The 25,460-nt window shown below is 38.1% G+C and overlaps 1 protein-coding gene across 1 annotated transcript; it reads right to left on the reverse strand.

The window, feature by feature from the left end:
* Positions 1 to 955: 955 nt before the first annotated feature.
* On the reverse strand, positions 956 to 25,460 carry BRIX1 (biogenesis of ribosomes BRX1). Its single transcript, XM_053701197.1, has 10 exons — positions 25,298 to 25,460; positions 19,250 to 19,361; positions 18,987 to 19,030; positions 15,124 to 15,194; positions 13,901 to 13,950; positions 13,564 to 13,637; positions 10,469 to 10,519; positions 10,279 to 10,380; positions 8,919 to 9,047; positions 956 to 1,463 (listed from the first exon to the last, which is right to left on the reverse strand). The coding sequence occupies exons 1-10, from the start codon at positions 25,427 to 25,429 to the stop codon at positions 1,215 to 1,217; spliced, it is 1,014 nt and encodes a 337-aa protein (XP_053557172.1). The 5' UTR covers positions 25,430 to 25,460; the 3' UTR covers positions 956 to 1,214.

Consider the following 25,460-nt stretch of genomic DNA (forward strand, 5'->3'; position numbering starts at 1 on the left):
CTGCCTCGCAAACACTAGTTAATTAACCCGTAATCTTCCGCCCCTAACATCGCCGCCACCTACCTACATTTATTAACCCCTAATCTGCCGCCCCAACACTAAATTTATTAACCCCTAAATCTAAGTCTAACCCTACATGCAACAGACTTTCTATTGAAAATTATACTGTATATGTGTTAGATGATTGTTACTTCACATCTATAGTCCCTAGCCTACTGAGATATAATGGTATGGAGTATAGGTTTGACTGGAATACAAGAGTTGAGTTCTGGAACCAGGACTTCTAACAATTGGGCCACCATTTTGAGAAACAAACTTTTCTTAATGTGCTGTTTAGCCCAAAACATATAAACTATAGGTTTCAAACAATTAAAGAATATGATATAATACATTTTAATTTACAAAAAAAACATCAACCAGTCCGTATAAGTTTGATTCTAAGCCAGCAATGTCTAAACATACTACCATATTTGGGTCTTTTACTACTTTCTGCTAAACGGCTTGTACTGCAGAGTATCCTTGTCTCTTAACCGCAAGATTTTGTGAGCATAACGATATATGCTATAGTAAAGTCCTGGTGATCTTGTGTCACATCAGTAATAAGGGCAGTCCAGTATGATACAAGGAGCGGATGACGTGAATGCTTAGGTCTCCTGAAGTTGTCCGGTATAAGTACCTGTTTTTAACATAGGCAGTTTCCAGCGAATGGCTTTTAGAATCAAGGTGGTCGAGGGAGGCTGCAGACTCGGAAGATACACTTTTAACAGTCCCAGCCTCCGGGATGTAGACAAATAAGTCTGGGCAGGAATGGGGTTAAATATTTTTAGTCTCCAGCGTAAACTACATACAACTAACCACACATTACCGATTCTAGTTTTCAATTTGCCCTATTTAGTACACAAGTTTTTCAAATGACTGATTTTAATATTAAACCACAGAAACATGGACTAGCGTGTTATTACTTGAGAATGATTTACTTTTACACATATGGAAAAATCTGTGAACATTATACACAAAATGGACAGCAGTTGCTGTATATAAACGGTTAAACAAACAAGCTGCAGTCATGACATTTACCTGACGCCAACGCAGATTGTAGAAGGATTTCTTGTTGGACAAAGCAAGTGGAAAAGATCAGTTTTAATGATTGTAATAAAACAAACATAACCTTTCTTTCTTGAAAGCTAAATAAAACATTCCCAAACCCCCACAGTTCAAACTTTTTTCTGCACCATTCTGTGCCGTTTAAACATTTTGCCTTTCTTCTTAACACTGGGTTTTTGTGGAGGTGGTTCCATTTCAATGATTTGGGGTTTCTCCTCAGCTGGGGTTTGGAAGACTTCTGATGTGGGATCGCGGGGGAGAATCTCTTTCTCCTCAGTCTTCTTTATCTTCTGCAACTCCTTCATCTTCTGTTTTTCTTTGACCTTTGCAGCTGTAGCCAACCGGATCATGCGGCGATGCTAAGTTAGCAAAATAAGATTAAAAATGATTACCATAAACATTAGCAAAGAATGTGGGGGCTGTAGAAATAACATTGGGTTTCCTGATTTTTTTTCAGCAGTGTCTCCAAATGATTAGAATATTCAGAACCCAGATTTAATATGATTTACTGCTTACTGCCTATATAAGTCTTCTACACAAAATCCAAGTAACAAATGGTGCTATCTGGCCCTACCACAACATTTAGTTAACTTAAAAAACGAACAAAAATACAAAAATGTATGCTTACCTTATAGATGTATTTCTTTCCGGGCATGGAGAGTCCACAATGTCATTCCAATTACTAGTGGGATATTCAACTCCTGGCCAGCAGGAGGAGGCAAAGAGCAACCCAGCAGAGCTGTTAAGTGTCACTTCCCTTACCAATAACCCCCCAGTCATTCGGCCGAAGGAAACGGAAAGAGAAGATAACACAAGGGTAGAGAGGTGCCTGAGGTTTGTACAAAACAACTTCTGTCTTAAAATTAAATAAAAGCAGGTCGTAGACTCTCCATGCCCGGAAAGAAATTTATCAGGTAAGCATAAATTTTGTTTTCTTTCCTATGGCATGGAGAGTCCGCGATTTCATTCAAATTACTAGTGGGAACCAATACCCAAGCTAGAGGACACAGAATGAAAGGGAGGGAGAACAAGACAGGCAGACCTAAACAGAAGGCACCACCGCTCAAAAGAACTTTTCTCCCAAAGGAAGCCTCAGCCGAGGCAAAAGTATCACATTTTGTAGAAGTTGTAAAACGTATGCAAAGAGGACCATCTGGGTACATTGCAAATCTGCTCCACAGAAAAACCACTTTAGAAAGCCCAGGAAGAGGAGACAGCTCTAGCAGAAAGAGCCGTAATTCTCTCAAGAAGCTGTTATCCAGCAGATTCATAAGCTAACCGGATAACACTTCTCAACCAAGGAGAAAGAGAAGAGGCCTTCTGGCCCTAAGGCTTACCAGTGAAAAACAACAAACAGGGTGGAAGAGATTTAAAAACACGTACAAAATCCAGGTTAAGTAACAGACGTTCCTTCTTAGAAGAAGGAATTTGGCAAAAGGAAGGAACAACAATACCGTGATTGAAGTTGCGATCCGATACCACTTTGGGAAAAAGACCCCAATATAGTACAAAGAACCGCCTTAGCCACATGAAAAATAGGGTAAGGGAAAATCACACTGCAGAGTTGTAAGAAAAGAAGCTCTGCGAGCAGAAAATATAACAACTAGAAGCAAAACCTTCAACAGTAACCACCTAATATCAAACAAATGCATAGGCTCAAATGGAGCCTGCTGCAAAACTCTAAGGACAAGGTTAAGGCTCCATGGAGGAGCAATAGGTTTAAACACAGGCCTGATTCTGACCAGGGCCTGAACAAAGGATTGAACATTTGGCAGATCTGCCAGACATTTGTGCAGAAATCTGACCCTTCAGAGAACTGACTGATAAACCCTTCTCCAGACCCTCCTGAAGAAAGGACAGACTGCAAGGAACTCTCAACCAACTTCAAGAGAAAACCCTTTGATTCGCACCAATACAGGGATATACTCCAAACCTGATGGTAAATGTTACAAGAAACAGGCTTACGAGCCTGAAGCATAGTATAAATAACCTTATCAGAAAATAACAAAGCCAGACGAAGACTAGGTTCAAGCAGTCTAAATCTGTTCTAGAAGGGAACCTGCAAATTATTTCCAAGTACACTGAAACAAGTCACAACACAAAAGGGCCACCAACCGAGGGTGCATTTGATTTTCCAACCTTCTGCCTCCTAGGCAGAAGAGCTAGCCACTAAGCTACACCAGAGAGACAAGATTCAGAGAATCTAGATTAGGGAGGAGGAAGGAACCCTGAAGTGAACATGCGATCCTATAATAGAAAATTAAAAAATAACTTGTTTAATTGATGAAACTGCCACAATTGGTCTGTATTTGTAAATATTTTGTTGATTTCACCTCCGTTCGTCCACCCGTGCAACTGCCGCCTTTGATTTTCTGAAGTCACGTTTTTTGTGGGTTTTTTTTAAATCCAGGCCAGTCGGTGACACAGATATAACCAAACACGCCCACGTTATCTATGCGCATGCAATACATGTTACAGAGTATTGTATAAAGAATGTAACGCATGCGCAAAGCTGAGGTTGAAGAAAGAGATGCCCATAGAGCGACGTAAAGAGCGGGCGGTAACGCTCTCTACGTCTGATCAGGAAGGAATGCCGTGGGTGGAGCAAAGACCCATGACGTTAGTAAATTCTAATAAAAATTATAATCAAACATTTTAGATAACCAAAAAAAACAAAAAACATAGCGATTTAGAAAGTTATGACTTAAGCTATAAGAATGTATGTTTATATAGCAAAAAATTTACCATCACTTTAATGCCAAATTTAATTACAAGCCATGGGAGCAGGGCTACAGGGAGTCACGGTTAAAAGTCTTCATTCTTCTCACCAACTTCAAGTGTGACAGAGTCAGCAATCTCTGATAGGGACCTGCAGTCAAAGAAAAAAAACAGAGTAACCAACCCTGGTTTTCTATATAGGGGTAGCAATAATGTTAGAAGTTAAGCAAAGACTACTTTGCCGTCTAACTGCTAAAAGCCACCATTACTCTTACTAAAGAGATTGACATGGACACAGCATAGCCCCCATCCTTGAGTGCAGGGAAAAGTACCCATTAAAGGATTAATATCTTTAGACACCATTGTTGCACATCCTCCCGTGATAAAGGCAAAGAGAATGACTGGGGGTTATGGGTAAGGGAAGTGACACTTAACAGCTCTGCTGGGTTGCTCTTTGCTGCCTCCTGCTGGCCAGGAGTTAAATATCCCACTAGTAATTGGAATGAAATTGTGGACTCTCCATGCCATAGGAAAGAAAAAAAAACACACAAAAACTCCGTACTCGTTAACAGAAAAAGCATAATTCTACCTTTTGCGGTAAAATAAACTTTTTCAAACATATTAAAGTGATTGTAAACTTTAATGAATTAAAAGGCCATTAAAAACAGGGGCACTTTAATTCATTGAAGTTTACGAAGACGCTTATTTTTTTTAAAATACTTACCTTCGTGTTATGGTAAACATAATGCCGATCCTCCGCCCGCATCTCCTGCTTTCTTTAGAAGATTGATGACAAATCCAGCTTCCTCCAATCGTTCTATGCCCCCTTTGTCGCCCAGCTCGTGGGGCAGGCAACGATTGCAGGAAGCCAGATTCGTCATCCATATGCTAAATACAGCAGGAGATGCGGGCACACGTTTACCATAACGCAAAGGTATTTAAAAAAAAAAAACGTTGTTGTAAAGTAATGAATTAAAATACCCCTGTTAATAATGGCCTTTAATTCAGTAAAGTTTACAATCACTTTAAGTCAAATTATTCATTTGAAACAAAATATTACCTTATGCCAATTAGAACACAGAGAAAAGATAACTGATGCACATGCACAATTTATATATTTGAGTGACAATATATTGCACTAAACAATGCATTGACCAAACTTTCCCATTTGTTATTTGGGTTTATTCTCCTTTTACATGCCTAGCCTTTTCCGTCTGGTATGCATATTCATTACAAATTAAACAAATGTCAGGTATGCGGTGAAGAAATCATTTTCCCTTCAATTTTTCCTTTTTGTATAAAAAAAAACAAAGTAGGCAAGAAATGAATCCTTAAAGTGAAGGTAAAATGATGCTGTTATGAAGACAACCTAGCATTTATGAATCTCTCCTTAATGTAGTCGCTAAGTTTTTTTGGCAATTATCGATTTATTTCTGCAAAAAAAGTTTAGTTGAAATTTCATACCATTCGTCTCCTGACTCCTCCCAAACCATACTTCCATCTTCCTCAAGTATTGAGCTCTTCAGAGGTCCCACCCACACTCTCCACCCCTCTAAAAAGCTTGTTCACGAGTCAAACTTCCAATGCGTATGCGCTATTCGCCGAGGCTTTTTTCACTGCGCATGCGATCCGTATATTATGCAGATGATGAATAAATGGTTAACAAGCTAGAATTAATATGCATGCGCAAAACTGGAGCGAGCCTGTTTATCTAGGTTTAGAATAAGTAACTAGCGCACGCGCAGATAAATATAGGGGCGGATGACGAATGACGGCCGCCTAACGGCCAGAAAATCAATTGGCTTAAAAAAAACGTGATCAAGGGGGGGGGAAAAAAAAATATATACGGGTTGAATTAACTAACGTTATGAAATAACTTTATAAAGGTAATTACGTTATTATTCTTACAATATATAGAAAATGATGAATGAACCTTATATTTATTTGTCACGCATAATGATATACTTCATCGACTTGAAGCTAACTTTACCATCACTTTAAAGCTTATTATTGCAATCGAAGCAGCTGCTTTTGTTAATTGAAACCACATCCCATTTTACTCAAGAACAGGCCAATTCAAATGACCTGAGCCTGCAGAAAGAGCAGATATGCTTATCTTACCTCTTTCACTACACAAAGGCAAATAGTTGCTGACATTTTCATTATAGGTGATGGTTTCAAAGCCCAAAAACAGCTATTTTGATTGCAAGAATAAATCAATTTCTAGTACATTTAATACTCTGCAGCTGGGATAACAAAGCACTGGAAACGTTAAGGGGAGAACAAAAAAATTACAGTTGCTTTGACATCGTCTTTTCTTTCATAAGGTGGTAAGAGTCCACGAGCCATTACTCCTGGGATTTAACTCCTGGCCATATCCCAAAGTTCTAAAAGCACTTAATCACTCCCACCTCTCTGGTATTCTAGTCTTTTCTTTGCCTCACAGGAGGAAGGTGAAGAATTGAGGTGTTCCAGATTCTTTGTTGAGAAGGGTCCTCAGACCGATTTCAGGCCCATTTTCACCCTCAGAGAGCTGCTACTGAGAGACTGAGGGGAGATTGGAATATTGGGCAGAGGCACAATTACACCCAGTGAGGAGTTAGTCCCAAGCCTACCACAGGTGTCATGGGGAATGGTCTCTTAGCCTCCTCCTCTTGCGTCTAATATACTCCACACATAGATCCTCTGTTGTGACATACACATCGCTGGATGGGCTCTCTACTGGAAGCAGTCTTTTCTACAGCCAGTGTGAACGCTGGAGTGGGTGCATCTGATGTAAGTGCAGCCATTTCTTGCACTCACATAGCCCACAGGCTATTAGTAAATACATTCTACCTTTATTACTTACAGTTTTCATACTTAGTCTAGTAATTATGGAAACATTATTATGTGGTAATACATGCTATTTAATATTCAGTGAATTCACCAGGGAGTTACATCTCAATGCAACCTTATAACCTCTATTATACACACAGTAAAAATGATTTAACCGTTTGGCAAAGTGAGAGCGAGTCTATGGGTATTTTATGTTTTTTGTGCACTAACTTATATAGTTAGTAACAGGGCTATTCCCATTTTTCAAATGTCTTATTACTAAAGGGTAAGATATTTTGATTCATTTTTATGCCGGGCTAGATTTTTATGAAGTACATTACTATAATTCACTATTATGACGCAAGGAGGGTTTTCCATTTAATACTTATGGCCCAAGATTATCTGTCTGAGACTTTATTCTACAAAGTGCCAGTTACATTGTTTCATGACAATTTGTTTACTCTTTTAGTTTCATTTACAGTAAAAAAAAATATAATAAAAAAAAACAATTGTGGTTGTCTTTATTTATTTTGTGTGTGTGCTTTCATGGAGCATACTGACATTTGTCCCCACTACCTTACACTATCCTTTAGAGAGTAGATCCACTGATAACAATTGCATTTTCTATAATTGCTGCTTTGCAATTCCTGAATGGGTCACATTAGGTAACAGTCTAATGCTACTCTTGCCTCTAAAGGAATCATCACTCCTTCGGTTTCCTCCATAACAGGGGAGTGCTTTAGATTTTGCTCCAGGTTTTAAAGGATTGTCACTCTGTAGCTTTGGTGGCTATGCTGCTTCCAAGTATGCACACTTATTTTCTATTTTGCAGAATTATTACCGGTTCAGCCTTGTAATTCCTGAATCACATTTAGCCACCAATCAGCAAGCGCTACCCAGACGCTGAACCAAAAATGGGCCGAGATCCAAAGCTCACATTCCTGCTTTTCAAATAAAGATACATAGAAAACCGAGAAAAATTGATAATAGGAATAAAGTTGCTTCAAATTGCATGCTCTATCTGAATGATGAAATAAATTGAGTTTCATATCTCGTTAAGGAAAGGTGTGTTCTGTCTGATGTTTCAATAGACTTCACAAATTTTATAAGCTGTAGATTAAATTTTGGAACAAGGCCAAGGAATTTATCCCATCCTTTTCCATTACTCCCAAGAAAGAGGGAATTTGTGGACCAATTCTGAACTTAATGACTTTAAACAAATTTCTCAGAGTTCCTATTTTCAAATTAGTAACAATCTGGACAATACTATCCCTTATTAAAAAGGATCAATTTATTTCAACATTTGAAGGATGCATTCCATCTTCTTCCTAGACCATCTCCAGTTTCTAAGAATCACCTTTCAGGACAATACATTTTCTGTTCGTGGATCTTCAATTTGGTCTACATACAGCTCCCAGAATTTTTACAAAGGTTATAGGGACTTCTTTTTGTAAGAAGAACTCCTGTAGTTCAGTGGCTCTACACCTCAATGACATATTGGTTCAGGCTCCATTTTTTCCAAAAGCTGTATTTCATACCAACAGTCTACTGTTTTCTAAGCAGACATGGATGAAGAATTAATTTAAGAGTTCTTTCTCATTTATCAAAAGTCTCTTTTCTAAGAGTCATTATAGACTCTGTGACAATGCAGCTGTCTATAACAGATCTGGGATCAAAGTTACAATTCAGTATGCTCCCAACTACACTAAATCGTTCTGTCGGAAGTTCTAGTTTGCAACTTATTTTCCCTACTTTGTCCTTTCCTTACCCACTTGTCTTGGCTATACGTCAGACTACAATACCAGAGAGTTGTGATGGATTAAGTGCTCTTAGAGATTAGGCCCTCTTTGCCTTCTTCTAGTGGCCAGGAGTTAAATCCCAGTAATAGCTCGTCGACTCTCACCACCATGAAATTAATTTATCAGGTAAAAAAACATTTTGTATTTAATTAATCTTATAAGTTATGTTCCGTGGAGCATGTTAGAAAACCTCATCAGAAGATCATAGAGAGTTAATTTCATGGGGAAGACTGTACTATTAGCAATTTACAAATGCTTAAAATACATTTAAGTCAATTCTAATTTAATACTTTGATATCACAGATGTAGTCTTTACTAGAAACATTTTTGCCAATATAAATGTATTGCAAAATGGCTTCTAATCAAAGGTGAAATACACTCATGCACATTTGATTATAATATCTCTTTAATGAGATGTTCTATTGAATTCAGCGGCATATTTTTATAGATTTTATATTTCCAAGAAAATAATAAATACTGTACCATGTTAGGTGACTGATATCTGGGGTTCTCATATAATGTTGGTCCTCCAAAGCTTCCCTGGAAAATCTTAATTAAATTCAAAACAAAACGAGGTCCAATTTCCACAAGAGAACCATCTTCTTCTATAATCTGTCAATTAGAAAAATATAAGGACAGCGTCCAAATCACCCGTTATACTATTAACTTCAAAATACTGAAGTTTTATAAATAAAAAGCAGACAAACTGAGCTGCATCAATAATATGAACTTTATTGCAATATAGGTGTGAGGATCAAACAATAGAAGGAACAATGTTTCAAGCCCATTATAGATTTTTAATCACATATGACTAAGTGAGGCTGTTACTCCTTAACCCAATAGGACGTATATATATGTCATGCAGCACTTTGTTTATCTTACCGCATAACTTATATATATATATATATATATATATATATCTCATGCAGTACTTTGTTTATCATACCGCATAACTTATATATACGTATAAATGAATGGCAACTGATAACTGCAATAATTCGAAAGTCATCTCTAAAAATGTGCTTATAAAGATTACATTTTATAATTATTCTTGCAAACAGACAGGTATATAAAGGTTTACCAAAAGTTAAATTGCAATTAAATAGTTAAATTGGCAGTAAACCAACAAAATAATGTTATATAAAATTCTGCACACAGTGCAGAATTATGTAACATTAGCTGAGCGCCAACTTTATACAACAAAGTATTAGAGCTATTTTACTACCAAGTTCAGTTTTGCAGAATGCCGCTCCTGACTCTACTGAGCAGGTCTGTTTTTTTCTAAGCGCATCGCGGGTACGCTGTCTGGTCACGCCATTAAACTGAATGTAGCTCGCTCCCGTTACCAGACTGAGTTACATTCAGTTTAATGGCACGACGCGGGCCCGTTGTGACCAGAAAGCGTGCCGTGATGCGATAAGAAAAAAAAAAAAAAAAACAGACCCTCTCAGTAGAGCCAGGAGTGGCGTGCTGCAAAACTGAACTTCGTAGTAAAATAGCTCTGTAATACTTTGTTGTAGAATTATAGAACATTATTTTGTTGGTTTACTGCCCAGTTAAAGTGACTTAAAAGTGGCAAAAGAAAATACTTGTGTTATGGTATTTTTGTTATTGCAATGTTGTTTCCATATAACTATATAAAGTCAGCAATGCACTATTGGGTACTAAGCACATCAGAGGAATGTATTCAGTTCACACACTTTTGCTGGCACAATGATGAAACACAAGAGGTTATACAAAAGAAATTATTGTAGACTACACATTGTTAATCCAATAAATCACCTAGCAACCATTTTATACAGAATAACTTGTACTAAGTGTCTACAAGCATTACTTTACTCACCTGATAATTTCTAAACCAGATCCTGTTGTCTGCTATTGAGAAAGTGAATACGTGATCCACAAAAGGTTGACTTTTAGGGTGATATCTGGGGGTTCCAAAAATCTGTTTTAAGATATTAACAGTTTCAGGATGAACATAGTTGAGATTGAGAACATATTTAAGCAAATACATTTAACACAAATCTAATTACCTGTGTAATGAGCTCTTTTAATAGAGCATACTGAGGTTCCTGATCAAAGACCTGAAAAACAAATTTTTACGTAACTATGGCTTGATGTGACTTCATAAAACTAGCTCAGGAGGCACAAATGAATCTGTGTATGTTGCACTGACAGAAACATTAGGCACATTGGACAGCATAGTAACAACGATTATCTATAGAATGTAATTTACTGAAAAATGGGAGGTACCATTCAAAATTTTTAATATACAGCTGTGAACATTAAAAAAAAGTAGCCAATATGATCAGAGCTACTACCAGTACATTGTATATTATATTAAAGGGACAGTCTACTCCAAAAATGTTGTTTAAAAAGATAATCCCTTTATTACCCAGTCCCCAGCTTTGTATAAACAACACTGTTATATTAATACATTTTTTACCTCTGTGATTACCATCTAAGCCTCTGCAGACTGCCCCCTTGACTTGCATTTTAGCCAATCAGTGTTGACTCATAAATAACTGCACGGGAGTGATCACAATGTTATCTATATGGCACACGTGAAATAGCGCTGTCTAGCTGTGTAAAAGCTGTCAAAACGCACTGAGATAAGAGGCGGCCTTCAGTGGCTTCGACATTAGCATATGAGCCTACCTAGGTTTAGCTTTCAACAAAGAATACCAAGAGAACAAAACAAATTTGATGATAAAAGTAAATTAGAAAGCTGTTTAAAATTCCATGCCCTATCTGAATTTCAAATTTGACTAAACTATCTCTTTAACCCCTTAATGACCACAGCACTTTTCCATTTTCTGTCCGTTTGGGACCAAGGCTATTTTTACATTTCTACGGTGTTTGTGTTTAGCTGTAATTTTCCCCTTACTCATTTAATGTACCCACACATATTATATACCGTTTTTCTCGCCATTAAATAGACTTTCAAAATATACCATTATTTTCATCATATCTTATAATTTACTATAAAAAAAATTATAAAATATGAGGAAAAAATGGAAAAAAACACACTTTTTCTAACTTTGACCCCCAAAATCTTTTATACATCTACAACCACCAAAAAAAAACCATGCTAAATAGTTTCTAAATTTTGTCCTGAGTTTAGAAATACCCAATGTTTACATGTTCTTTGCAAGTTATAGGGCCATAAATACAAGTAGCACTTTGCTATTTCCAAACCACTTTTTTTCAAAATTAGCGCTAGTTACATTAGAACACTGATATCTTTCAGGAATCCCTGAATATCCATTGACATGTATACATTTTTTTTTAGAAGACATCCCAAAGTATTGATCTAGGCCCATTTTGATATATTTCATGCCACCGTTTCACCGCCAAATGCGATCAAATAAAAAAAATTGTTAACTTTTTCACAAACTTTAGGTTTCTCACTGAAATTATTTACAAAAAACTTATGCAATTATAGCATACATGGTTGTAAATGCTTCTCTGGGATCCCCTTTGTTCATAAATAGCAGACATATATGGCTTTGGTTTTGCTTTTTACTAATTAGAAGGCTGCTAAATGCGACTGCGCACCACACATGTATTATGCCCAGCAGTGAAGGGGTTAATTAGGGAGCATGTAGGGAGCTTCTAGGGTTAATTTTAGCTTCAGTGTAGTGTAGTAGACAACCCCAAGTATTGATCTAGGCCCATTTTGGTATATTTCATGCCACCATTTCACCGCCAAATGCGATCAAATTAAAAAAAACGCTAAATTTTTCACAATTTTAGGTTTCTCACTGAAATTATTTACAAACAGCATGTGCAATTATGGCACAAATAATTGTAAATGCTTCTCTGGGATCCCCTTTGTTCAGAAATAGCAGACATACATGACTTTGGCGTTGCTTTTTGGTAATTAGAAGGCCGCTAAGTGCTGCTGCGCATCACACGTGTATTATGGCTAGCAGTGAAGGGGTTAATTAGGTAGTTTGTAGGGAGCTTGCAGGGTTAATTTTAGCTTTAGTGTAGAGATCAGCCTCCCACCTGACACATCAGACCCCCTGATCCCTCCCAAACAGCTCCCTTCCCTCCCCCACCCCACAATTGTCCCCGCCATCTTAAGTACTGGCAGAAAGTCTGCCAGTACTAAAATAAACGTGTTTTTTTTTTAAAAAAAAATAAAAAAAAATCTTTAGCATATTTACATATGCTTTGTAGGATCCCCCCTTAGCCCCCAACCTCCCTGATCCCCCCCAAAACAGCTCTCTAACCCCCCCTCTGCATTATTGGGGGCCATCTTGGGTACTGGCAGCTGTCTGCCAGTACCCAGTTTACAATATATTTTCTGTTTTTTATTTTATTTTTCTATGGTTTTCTGTAGTGTAGCTTCCCCACGACCAACCCCTACCCCCACCCCCTCCCAGATCCCTTAGATTACTTTTTTTGGGGCATGTATTCCCCCTCTTCCTCCCACTTACATAGTGTAGTGTAAGTGGTTCCCACCCGCTCCCTCCCCGTGCACGCGCCCGCCGCCCCCCGTGCACGCGCGCGTGTCTGTGCGCGCCCCTGACTTTGCCGCCCCCGATCCCGCCCCCCTCTGTGTGTCAGCAACCATCGATGGCCGCCCACCCGCCTCCCACTGCAGCTCCCACCCACCAACGATTGCGGCCATCGATGTCCGGTGTAGAGAGGGCCACAGAGTGGCTCTCTCTGCACCGGAGGGGTAAAAATTGTTATTGCAGGATGCCTCGATATTGAGGCATCCTGCAATAACCGGAAAGCAGCTGGAAGTGATCAGGATCGCTTCCAGCTGCTTTCCAAACCGAGGACGTGCAGGGTACGTTCTCAGGCATTAACTGCCTTTTTTCTGAGGACGTACCCTGCACGTCCTCGGTCGTTAAGGGGTTAAATATAATGCTTTAGGTTCCAAGTCTTCCTCAAAGTAAAGCATATTCTAGTGTATTGGTCCTTTATCTGATAAATCTAAATATGATTTATATTCTAAAACAGTATCAAGGCTCTTTAAACAGAGTTTAAGGCATATTGACCACCCTACCTTATTAAAATACAATTACATGATAAGCTATGCATGACATATTTAGAGGTTTTGAAAAACCATAAATAGCCAACAAAGACAGATACAGAGAATGAATATACTGACCGGGTCAAATGAGAGAATAGGACGAGATCCTTTTAAGCAGTTTCCTGTCATCTTCAGTTCTGCCAGTGTATGAACTAAAACAATAAAAACGTGGTAAGAGCGGGCAAGTACTTCAAGAGAAGCCTACAACAAAAGGGGTGGCGCAAAGTGGTTGAACACAGTAGAAGTACCGCTCGGGACCTGCAGAGCACTGCTTCTGATCTAATCAGCAGCGCTAGTTACACAGCAGAGTCGTGCAACTAGCGCTGATAAGCAGTTGTGTTATATATCCGTATCAGCAGACACTGCACATGTTCCAGTGGATTTTTACAATTTAAATAATCTTTAATTAACTTACGATTCTGAACCAAGAACTTTGCTGATGGTCCATTAGGAGAATTTGATAACCTAAAAAGAAAGGATCCGATATTAAAAAGATGTTCTATACAGATATTTGTCATACTATACAAAGAAAGTGTGCATGTGCATAAGCAGTAGAGCCAGCAACAAATATAAATAAATATAAATATATAGTTTAGAAACACAAGCACGCTCCAGAGCATACCTCAGCATGCTCTAATAGAAAGCAGATAAGTTTCAACAAGGGAGACATTTGAAATATTGCAATAGAAGGTAAGACTAAGCACACACCTACAAAAAGCACAAACTCAACTGTTAGACTCCTAACTCACAGTCTAAAACAAGTAACAGGAGAAAAACAAAAAAACTAAACTGTAGTGCTAACATCGTAAGTGCTATAGTAACAGATAAAACAATCACATAATTAAAAGGGACAGTCGAATTGATACTTTATAACCTCTCCTTTTGCCCGTTTCTAAGCCCCTCCCGGCTCCCCTTATCTCAGTGCTTTTTCTATCTTGCACAACAGACAGTGCTAGTTCATGTGTCCCATATAAATATTGTGCTCTCTCCTGTGGAGAATGATAATGGTTATATAAGAACCAGCACCAATTTACTAAAATACAAGATTGTAAAAAGCCCTGAGATAAAGGGCAGTCTGCAGAGGCTTAAATATAAGTAATCAGAGGTAAAAAGTATATTAATATAACTGTTGGTTATGCATAACTGGGGAATGGGTGATAATAAATATTTTCTTTTAAACAATAAAACATTTTTAAGTAGACTGTGTAAAATTGTAATTAAATAGACAAAGTATTCTACAAACAAATCCCTATAATGGATCCAGATTCCAAAATGTATATACAGTAGATAATCAAAAATACAGACTGAACACAGTTGTAAATGCAACAATAAAAAATGCCAAAATACAAAAAAAAGGAATATATAAAAAACAAAAAACAGCTAATAGTCAACTTGTTACAGCCTAGTATTAGGCCTTTCTCAAGATTAGTTAGCTGTTATTTGTACCCTCTTTATATAGTAATTTGGTGGAGGAACTTCCATTCATCCATAAAAGGAAGTGACATCACTTTTAGTTTATCCAAGAACCATGGGAGTTGTAGTAATACAGCTGCCCAATAGATCATTTATTTTATATCAAACACTTTTTTTCTATCTCTCAACCGGAAGTGAAATATAAAAACAGAAAGATATACAAACCACATGTATAGATCCTGCTTTTTCTTGGCTTCGAAATAGATGCATTTGTTGCAGTTTTTCATTTCACAAACCTGAAGAGAATAGGAAAACACGTTTATATCCCTAAACACCTTCCAAGAAGGTACTAGACCAATAAGAATTCAGATAAATACAGTTGAATAGTGTTAATACATAAAGGTAATTTGTAATGACGATAGGCTTTAGTTTGTGATCAATGAAAGTGGATACCTTCCATGTTGTGTGTAGATAAAATAAATAAACTTTAAAGTACTTTTTACTGGCTTTCAAGTACAAAGAAATGTATTCTACTTGATATCATACAAACACCAGCTAATAGTTGATTACACATAACAAAGGTTGGAAGGTCAGTTAATTATTATTTTTTTTTTGTTTTCCCCCCTCAATTAAACTTTATTAATGTAAAATCAAACTCAGAAAAAGATTATAATCATACATCAAGTTCAGATAACGTCATGGCAAACAAAACTCTTTAAAAGTCTTAAAAGGGATTAAAAAAAATAAATGATCTCTTGATTCAGATAGAGCATGTAATTTTAAGCAACTTTCTAATTTACTTCTATTATCAATTTTTCTTAATACTCTTTGTATCTTTATTTGAAAAGCTGGAATGTTAAGCTTAGGAGCCGGCGCATTTTTGGTTCAGCACCTGGGTAGCTCTTGCTGATTTGTGAGTAAATGTAGCCACCAATCAGCAAGCACTATTCAGGGTGCTGAATCAAAAGTGGGCTGGCTTTTAAGCTTACATTTCTGCTTTTTCAAATAAAGATACTAAGAGAATGATGAAAAATTGATGATAGGAGTAAATTATAAAGTTGTTTAAAATTGCATGCCCATATCTGAAGCATGAAAGAAAAAAATGGCTTTACTATCCCTTTAAGTATATAAACCAAAAAAAGAAGCAATTTAATCTTCAGGTCACAAAAGACATTGCTTTAAAAAGTCAGTTTCATATCCAGGTAATAACAGGATGTTATAACTAAGGTATTTATTTAAAAGAATTAAGCCCTATTTCTACTTTAATCTGGATCTAAGGAATGAAAGTGAAAGATATACGATATATATGAATATGAGGGATTAAACGTCTAAGTAAAAAGGGGGAGTATAAAGGAGAGGTTAGTAATGGAAGGGTGGGAAAAGAAGTGTATAAGTAGATTTGAATTGATCCCAATAAAAAATTTCATTTAGAAAAAAGTTGATATTTGGTCTTTTATAACCATAACCTTCTAAATAGGGTTGCCACCTCAGCCATTAATTCCTGGACACTTATGAGTTATACATGCTGCAGGGTTTGCAGAGAGCAACAAGAATAGTGCTGTTCAGTGTCACTATTTGTGAGCTGTCCAGCAGTGAAATTCATGTTCCTACCTACATACCCTGCAGCATGTATAACTCATAAGTGTCCAGGAAACATGGCTGAGGTGGCAACCCTACCTCCTAAAATTAATGAATCTCTCTCTGGTAGGGACTTGGACATCTCTCCACGATCTAACAATCAAGGATTTTGCACGATTGATAACTATTTGAAAGATTGCTAATCAGAGTTTTTGCAGGAGCATATAGGTTTATAATTGTTTGGGCTGTAAAATGAATTGAGTGCCAAATAAAGTCTTCCCAAAGCCTCTTCTCGACATAAAGGACGTAGAAACTGACAACTCCATCAAATGTGTCAAATACCCCCTCTCCCTACAGTTCCTCCAACAAAGGCCCTCTTGACCTGGGTAAATATGGGTTGTTGTTAAAAACCACTGCAAAAGTATTTTTAACATCCGAGGCGATACTGAGGATTTTTGTGTCCTACAGTAAATTTTATACCAAGTTTTCACTTCCAAGTTATCACCCAGCACCCCATTCCAAAAACTTGTAGACAAAGTCCTCCCATGGAGTCCACTCAAGAGACGCCTGGATAATGCTAAGGATCTTCTCATTGGAGCCTCCAACAAGTACCATTTCTCAAATTCTGTTGAGGTCCTAAGTAGGTCATCTTTGTTAGGTGAGGTGTGTAAAAAATGTTGGATTTGTGCGAATTTAAGCCAAGATTAAAATACTGCTCCTGCTACCTGATCTAATTCCTGCCTATTCCTCAAAAGTTATTAATACTTTTTTGGAGTTAATGAAGATAAAGTTGGTGACAGGGGAATAGGTACTGCTTACATAATACAGGAGGATTTTTAGGTAAGATTGTATATTTAAATTGCTTGTATTCATCCCCTCCATGACAATGTTTTGGAAGACCAATTTTGTAAAGATTTGTGGATGTCTGACCATAATTTGTGGTAATTATGTTCAACTAAATCTTATGGTTTAATTAGCCTTGATCAACAGAGGATACACAACTCACTGGCGCTGGGATACTTGTCTCTAATCGATCAGCAACATGACTACAAGACATATATAAAATACAGGATCCACAAACCAGAGAGAGAGAGAATTCACCGTCATCCCAAGCAAAACAAGGCTAATCTGATGACACAAAGAAAGACGTTAGCCAGTCAGAGACCCACACTAGACTGACATCTTCCAAAGCCAGACCACTCAACTATCTAAGCAAGTATACTTCTGTATATTCACAACTGAATAATCACGTCTGCATAATGAAACCTGATAATGATCTTGACCTGGTAATTGAGGGGGTGGGGGGGTGCTGGTTCTCTATATCTAAATAAATCTGCAAGAGTAACATTGGCTTATCTAGATCTACATTAACTGCATTTAACCTACAAATTATTCTAAACAATATAGAACTAAAGCTTACTTTATGTTATAGTCTTTACACTGTAACTCCTCTTTGTAGAAAATAATTTTGCTTTCTTAACAACTAGCTATATTTTACATACTAGATTGCACCTCAAAAACAGTGCAGAGGTTAATAATCATTATTCCCCCTCCCCTCAACGTTTCCTCTTAAAGGAACATGAACCCCCGTTTTTATTTAAAGGGACACTGAACCCAAATTGTTTCTTTCCTGATTTAGATAGAGCATACAATTTTAATCAACTTTCTAATTTACTAATTTTATCTTTGTTCTATTGATATCTTTATTTTAAAAGCAGGAATGTAAATCTTAGCACCCAGACCATCTTAGGTTCAGCACCATGGATAGCACTTGCTTATTGGAGGCTTACATTTACCCACCAATAAGCAAGCATAACCCAGGTTCTCAACCAAAAATGGGCCGGCTCCTGTGCATCACATTCCTGCTTTTTAAATAAAGATAGCAAGAGAATGAAGAAAAAATTAATAATAGGAGTAATTATCCACCTCAAATATATGATTAAAGACTAATGGATATACTATCAACACAGAGAAAGGAGGTCATTAAAGGGACATTATACACATTTTTTTCTTTGCATAAATGTTTTGTAGATGATTTATATAGCCCATAAAGTTTTTTTTTTAAATAAATGTATAGTTTTGCTTATTTTTAAATAACATTGCTCTGATTTTCAGACTCCTAACCAAGCCCCAAAGTATTATTTGAATACCGTCAGCTACCTTCTCCAGCTTGCTCCTGTTTATGTAAAGGGTCTTTTCATATGCAAAAGAAGGGGGAGGGGGGAGTGTCTTATTTCCCACTTGCAGTGGGCTTTCCAGCTACCTTTTCAACAGAGCTAAACTAAGAGGTTCTAAGTAAGTTTTTAAACATTTTTATACTGGATTTTTATATCAGTATCTGTGCATCTTATTCTTTATAGTAGTGTCTATTACATGCAGTTATATAAAAAATTAGTGTATACTGTCCCTTTAAATGACGTAACAATACACATCTTACATTAGACAATAAAAGTGAAGTTTTTCTGAAAAAATGAATTGGTAAATGATATTAAATGAATTACAATTCTTACCTCATTTATCACAAAAAGCTTATCTTTACGGTCCATTTTAGTATCTGCAAATGAGAGAATGAAATAAGAGAGAATGAAATAAGACAAAATGAGGAGCACAAATCTATATTTTGTATATAGTAACCTATTATACTTGGGGTGCAAACATACTGTAACATCTTACTGCAATGTAACTAACTCACTATGCAAATCTGCAGAACAGATTAGCTTTACAAATACTCTATTTTTATTTAATGCAAAACTGACTACAGCAAAAATCGTACCTGCTTTAGAGTGTGGCATTAATGTTCTTAAATCTTGCATCAAATGCCTTGTGCGAAAATTGATGCCGCGGGAGGAAAAAATGAGCACTCTCTCCTTGTTCTTCCATTTGCCCTGCGGGTTATGATAAAAAGTAATTTAGTGAACTTTGTTTTATACTACACGGTAATAGATCATTTTATACATATGGCCATGTGTAGAAAAATGAAGAGACAATTAAAATGTTACAACATAGTATTAAAGCGTGGTCAAACTAACCATGTCACAGGTGATCTTCGTATACATAAAATTAATCTATACTTTATATTTCCGTATAAAAACAAGTGTCGTGCAGTTAGTGGTACTAAATTGTTATTGAACGAATACATTAAAAAAAAAATAAGACTGAAAGCTATTTTCCTAGGTACGAAGCAATACTGAACAATAGGATGGAAGTTGTAGATTATCACAAATCCAAGAAAGGAGAATCTCAAAGGCGCATTATTTTTGAATTCACCGTTTAGAGGGGAAAAAAGCGCTTTTGCTACTTTGGCATTTTAAAGGGACAGTATACACCAATTTTTATATACAGGGAGTGCAGAATTATTAGGCAAGTTGTATTTTTGAGGATTAATTTTATTATTGAACAACAACCATGTTCTCAATGAACCCAAAAAACTCATTAATATCAAAGCTGAATCGTTTTGGAAGTAGTTTTTAGTTTGTTTTTAGTTTTAGCTATTTTAGGGGGATATCTGTGTGTGCAGGTGACTATTACTGTGCATAATTATTAGGCAACTTAACAAAAAACAAATATATACCCATTTCAATTATTTATTTTTACCAGTGAAACCAATATAACATCTCAACATTCACAAATATACATTTCTGACATTCAAAAACAAAACAAAAACAAATCAGTGACCAATATAGCCACCTTTCTTTGCAAGGACACTCAAAAGCCTGCCATCCATGGATTCTGTCAGTGTTTTGATCTGTCCACCATCAACATTGCGTGCAGCAGCAACCACAGCCTCCCAGACACTGTTCAGAGAGGCGTACTGTTTTCCCTCCTTGTAAATCTCACATTTGATGATGGACCACAGGTTCTCAATGGGGTTTAGATCAGGTGAACAAGGAGGCCATGTCATTAGATTTTCTTCTTTTATACCCTTTCTTGCCATTCACGCTGTGGAGTACTTGGACGCGTGTGATGGAGCATTGTCCTGCATGAAAATCATGTTTTTCTTGAAGGATGCAGACTTCTTCCTGTGCCACTGCTTGAAGAAGGTGTCTTCCAGAAACTGGCAGTAGGACTGGGAGTTGAGCTTGACTCCATCCTCAACCCGAAAAGGCCCCACAAGCTCATCTTTGATGATACCAGCCCAAACCAGTACTCCACCTCCACCTTGCTGGCGTCTGAGTCGGACTGGAGCTCTCTGCCCTTTACCAATCCAGCCACGGGCCCATCCATCTGGCCCATCAAGACTCACTCTCATTTCATCAGTCCATAAAACCTTAGAAAAATCAGTCTTGAGATATTTCTTGGCCCAGTCTTGATGTTTCAGCTTGTGTGTCTTGTTCAGTGGTGGTCGTCTTTCAGCCTTTCTTACCTTGGCCATGTTTCTGAGTATTGCACACCTTGTGCTTTTGGGCACTCCAGTGATGTTGCAACTCTGAAAAATGGCCAAACTGGTGGCAAGTGGCATCTTGGCAGCTGCACGCTTGACTTTTCTCAGTTCATGGGCAGTTATTTTGCGCCTTGGTTTTTCCACACGCTTCTTGCGACCCTGTTGACTATTTTGAATGAAACGCTTGATTGTTCGATGATCACGCTTCAGAAGCTTTGCAATTTTAAGAGTGCTGCATCCCTCTGCAAGATATCTCACTTTTTTTTACTTTTCTGAGCCTGTCAAGTCCTTCTTTTGACCCATTTTGCCAAAGGAAAGGAAGTTGCCTAATAATTATGCACACCTGATATAGGGTGTTGATGTCATTAGACCACACCCCTTCTCATTACAGAGATGCACATCACCTAATATGCTTAATTGGTAGTAGGCTTTCAAGCCTATACAGCTTGGAGTAAGACAACATGCATAAAGAGGATGATGTGGTCAAAATACTCATTTGCCTAATAATTCTGCACTCCCTGTAAGTGCATGTAATAGACCCTACTATAAAGAATATGCACTAGGGCTGCACGATTAATCGTGGATGCGGTTTTAAACAGCGATTAAACGCGGAGGTTTAAAAAACGCAACAGTACGCAAATTAAAAAATAAATAAATATTTAGATCGTCATGAAAACGGAGGCGGAGAGGGAGGATGAGAGGCGGACCAGTGTGCAGCCGTAGGCGGACCTGAGAATGCCCGCGAAAACTGCCATTTTGGAATAGATTGAAGAGTGTGTGGGAGTCATCTGGGAGTGGTGTGGCGGTGGGACAGCTCAAAAGTTGTGAGCAATAAAGTGGGTATTGTCCAAAAACTTTAAAGAGCCTTACTGACTCTTTTTAAAAAAAACAAAAAAAAAACAATTTTTTGGTTTGTATTTTTATGCTCCAAGAGTGTACTGGACATTGAGAAACATGTACAGTAAGATTCTGTAGTGTTAAATAAAGGTTTTATTTAAAAATTAAGGTGTTATAGTAATTTTTAATAAAATCGCGATTAAATCGCAATCGCGTTTTTAAATTAAAAAAAATTGCAATTCCCCCCATATACTGATATAAAAATCCAGTATAAAACCGTTTAAAAACTTACTTGGAAGCTTCCAGTTTAGGTCTGTTTAAAAGGTTACTTGAACACCCACTGCAAGTGGGAAAAAGCAGACACTCCCCCTTCCTTTGCATATGAACAGACTCTTTACACAAGCAGAAGCAAGCTGGAGTAGGTATACGTCGGTATCCTAAAACTTTGGGGCTTTATGGGTTATATAAATAATCTACAAAACATTTATGCAAAAAAAAAAATCTAGTGTACAATGTCCCTTTAATCACTGGACTAATGTGGCTGCTTTAATCAATATGACTATAAGGAGGTAACCACAGGAGTGATTTTTTTTTAACTCTAAAACAAGGATCAGCTAATGTATTGAAACTTAAAGGGACAGTTTACTCAAAAATTTTCTCCCCTCTAATTTGTTCCCAATGATCCACTTTATCTGCTGGAGTGTATTAAATTGTTTACAAGTAGCTCCTTTACCCTTATATTGGCATTTGAAATAGTTAATTTAGCATGTGGTATCCCCACCTATTCTGAAAGTTTGTGGCCGCGCGTACCAGCTATAGATAAGCTTTGTAAACACAGCCAGCAGAAGAAATTACACTCCCAGTGTGATAAAGCAGAGATAAGGTAATAAAATGTTGATTTTCCATTGTTCTCTCAAAGTATTGGTGATTGTTTTAAGGACATATATAAGATAAAGAAGCAGGTATATGTGCACAATGTGATACAGTAATGAGATCTGATTATACCTACAAGCTCAACCTATTTTATTAGGCTGTGGCTTCAAAACACAAAATCAGAGCTTTAATATACAGAAATAAGCCTTAAAAAGCTAATTTTCATACATTTTTTACTCTGCAGTTGGTAAAAAAAGCAATTGTAAATACATTAAGGGAAAAACTAATTTTACAGTATACTGTCCCTTTAACTGCAACCAGTACTGAAGACTCGGCCATACATTTATTAGAAGCAATGGAATAGTTCTGCAAATGACTGTACACATAAGAGGAGCAAAACTCAGAATTATAGAAGCCAGGGATTCCTACCTCAAGTAATTTGTCAAATCCTGCTCTGAAAGAAAGCTAAAACAAATATTTGAATTTTTATGCTTGCAAGACCACTTTTAGTTGTGTAATATAAAATGTTTAATAATACATAGTAAAACAATTTTGTAATATACTTTAATTTTATACTTTGTCCCCTTTTCCTGTAATCAGAGTCTGAAAATTGTAGGTTTTCAAGTTGTGAGAACTGTAAGTGCACACTGAAAACTTCACAAGATTAACCCTGCCACATATCTCCCTAATTGTCTTCAGATGAGATGAAGTGATATGGATATGCAAAGCTATTGAACTTCTGCGAACCAGAGGATTAAATCAGAGGATTCAGTAGTATGCAGATTTATAGGAACAATTTTAGAATTGCTTTGATAAATCCTGCTCACTCCTGAACTAGTTTGCTGTGGGCACAGATCACGCTATATACCGGGTTGGTGGTCTGTGGGCACAGATCACGCTATATACCGGGTTGGTGGTCTGTGGGCACAGATCACGCTATATACCGGGTTGGTGGTCTGTGGGCACAGATCACGCTATATACCGGGTTGGTGGTCTGTGGGCACAGATCACGCTATATACCGGGTTGGTGGTCTGTGGGCACAGATCACGCTATATACCGGGTTGGTGGTCTGTGGGCACAGATCACGCTATATACCGGGTTGGTGGTCTGTGGGCACAGATCACGCTATATACCAGGTTGGTGGTCTGTGGGCACAGATCACGCTATATACCGGGTCTGTGGGCACAGATCACGCTATATACCGGGTCTGTGGGCATAGATCACGCTATGTACCGGGTCTGTGGGCACAGATTTATAGGAACAATTTTAGAATTGCTTTGATAAATCCTGCTCACTCCTGAACTAGTTTGCTGTGGGCACAGATCACATTATAATATACCAGGCTGGCTGTCTGTGGGCACAGATCACATTATAATATACCAGGCTGGCTGTCTGTGGGCACAGATCACATGATAATATACCAGGCTGGCTGTCTGTGGGCACAGATCACATGATAATATACCAGGCTGGCTGTCTGTGGGCACAGATCACATGATAATATACCAGGCTGGCTGTATGGGCACAGATCACATTATATACCAGGCTGGCTGTATGGGCACAGATCACATTATAATATACCAGGCTGGCTGTGTGCACAGATCACATTATAATATACCAGGCTGGCTGTATGGGCACAGATCACATTATAATATACCAGGCTGGCTGTATGGGCACAGATCACATTATATACCAGGCTGGCTGTCTGTGGGCACAGATCACATTATAATATACCAGGCTGTCTGTCTGTGGGCACAGATCACATTATAATATACCAGGCTGGCTGTCTGTGGGCACAGATCACATTATAATATACCAGGCTGGCTGTCTGTGGGCACAGATCACATTATAATATACCAGGCTGGCTGTCTGTGGGCACAGATCACATGATAATATATCAGGCTGGCTGTCTGTGGGCACAGATCACATGATAATATACCAGGCTGGCTGGCTGTGGGCACAGATCACATGATATACCAGGCTGGCTGGCTGTGGGCACAGATCACATGATATACCAGGCTGGCTGGCTGTGGGCACAGATCACATGATATACCAGGCTGGCTGTCTGTGGGCACAGATCACATTATATACCAGGCTGGCTGTCTGGGCACAGATCACATTATATACCAGGCTGGCTGTCTGTGGGCACAGATCACATTATATACCAGGCTGGCTGTCTGGGTGAACAGATCACATAATATACCAGGCTGTCTGTCTGTGGGCACAGATCACATTATATACCAGGCTGTCTGTCTGTGGGCACAGATCACATTATATACCAGGCTGTCTGTCTGTGGGCACAGATCACATGATATACCAGGCTGTCTGTCTGTGGGCACAGATCACATGATATACCAGGCTGTCTGTCTGTGGGCACAGATCACATTATATACCAGGCTGTCTGTGGGCACAGATCACATTATATACCAGGCTGTCTGTGGGCACAGATCGCATTATATACCACGCTGTCTGTCTGTGGGCACAGATCACATTATATACCAGGCTGTCTGTCTGTGGGCACAGATCACATTATATACCAGGCTGTCTGTCTGTGGGCACAGATCACATGATATACCAGGCTGTCTGTCTGTGGGCACAGATCACATTATATACCAGGCTGGCTGTCTGTGGGCACAGATCACATTATATACCAGGCTGGCTGTCTGGGTGAACAGATCACATTATATACCAGGTTGGCTGTCTGTGTGCACAGATCACACTATATAAAATACCTCAGACACAGGCGGTGGAACGCTATACTCCTCTCCGGTTCCCGCAGCTCTCTCCTCTGGCTGTAGCTTGGCCTTCTTGCTAACGACCATAGGCTCCCTAGCCGAACCACGTTTTCTCCGGTACGCACCCATGTTTCTCACTTACCGGAAGTGTGTGTGAGAA

Source organism: Bombina bombina, chromosome 2 (genome assembly GCF_027579735.1).
Source record: "Bombina bombina isolate aBomBom1 chromosome 2, aBomBom1.pri, whole genome shotgun sequence".
Lineage (NCBI taxonomy): Eukaryota > Metazoa > Chordata > Amphibia > Anura > Bombinatoridae > Bombina > Bombina bombina.

Coding starts and splice junctions, on each gene's coding strand:
- BRIX1 (XM_053701197.1), bottom strand. CDS start 25,429: ATGGGTGCGTACCGGAGAAAACGTGGTTCGGCTAGGGAGCCTATGGTC. Junction 15,195..18,986: donor AGCTTTTTGTGATAAATGAG/GTAAGAATTGTA, acceptor TATTCTCTTCAG/GTTTGTGAAATGAAAAACTG. Junction 13,638..13,900: donor AAAGTTCTTGGTTCAGAATC/GTAAGTTAATTA, acceptor TTATTGTTTTAG/TTCATACACTGGCAGAACTG.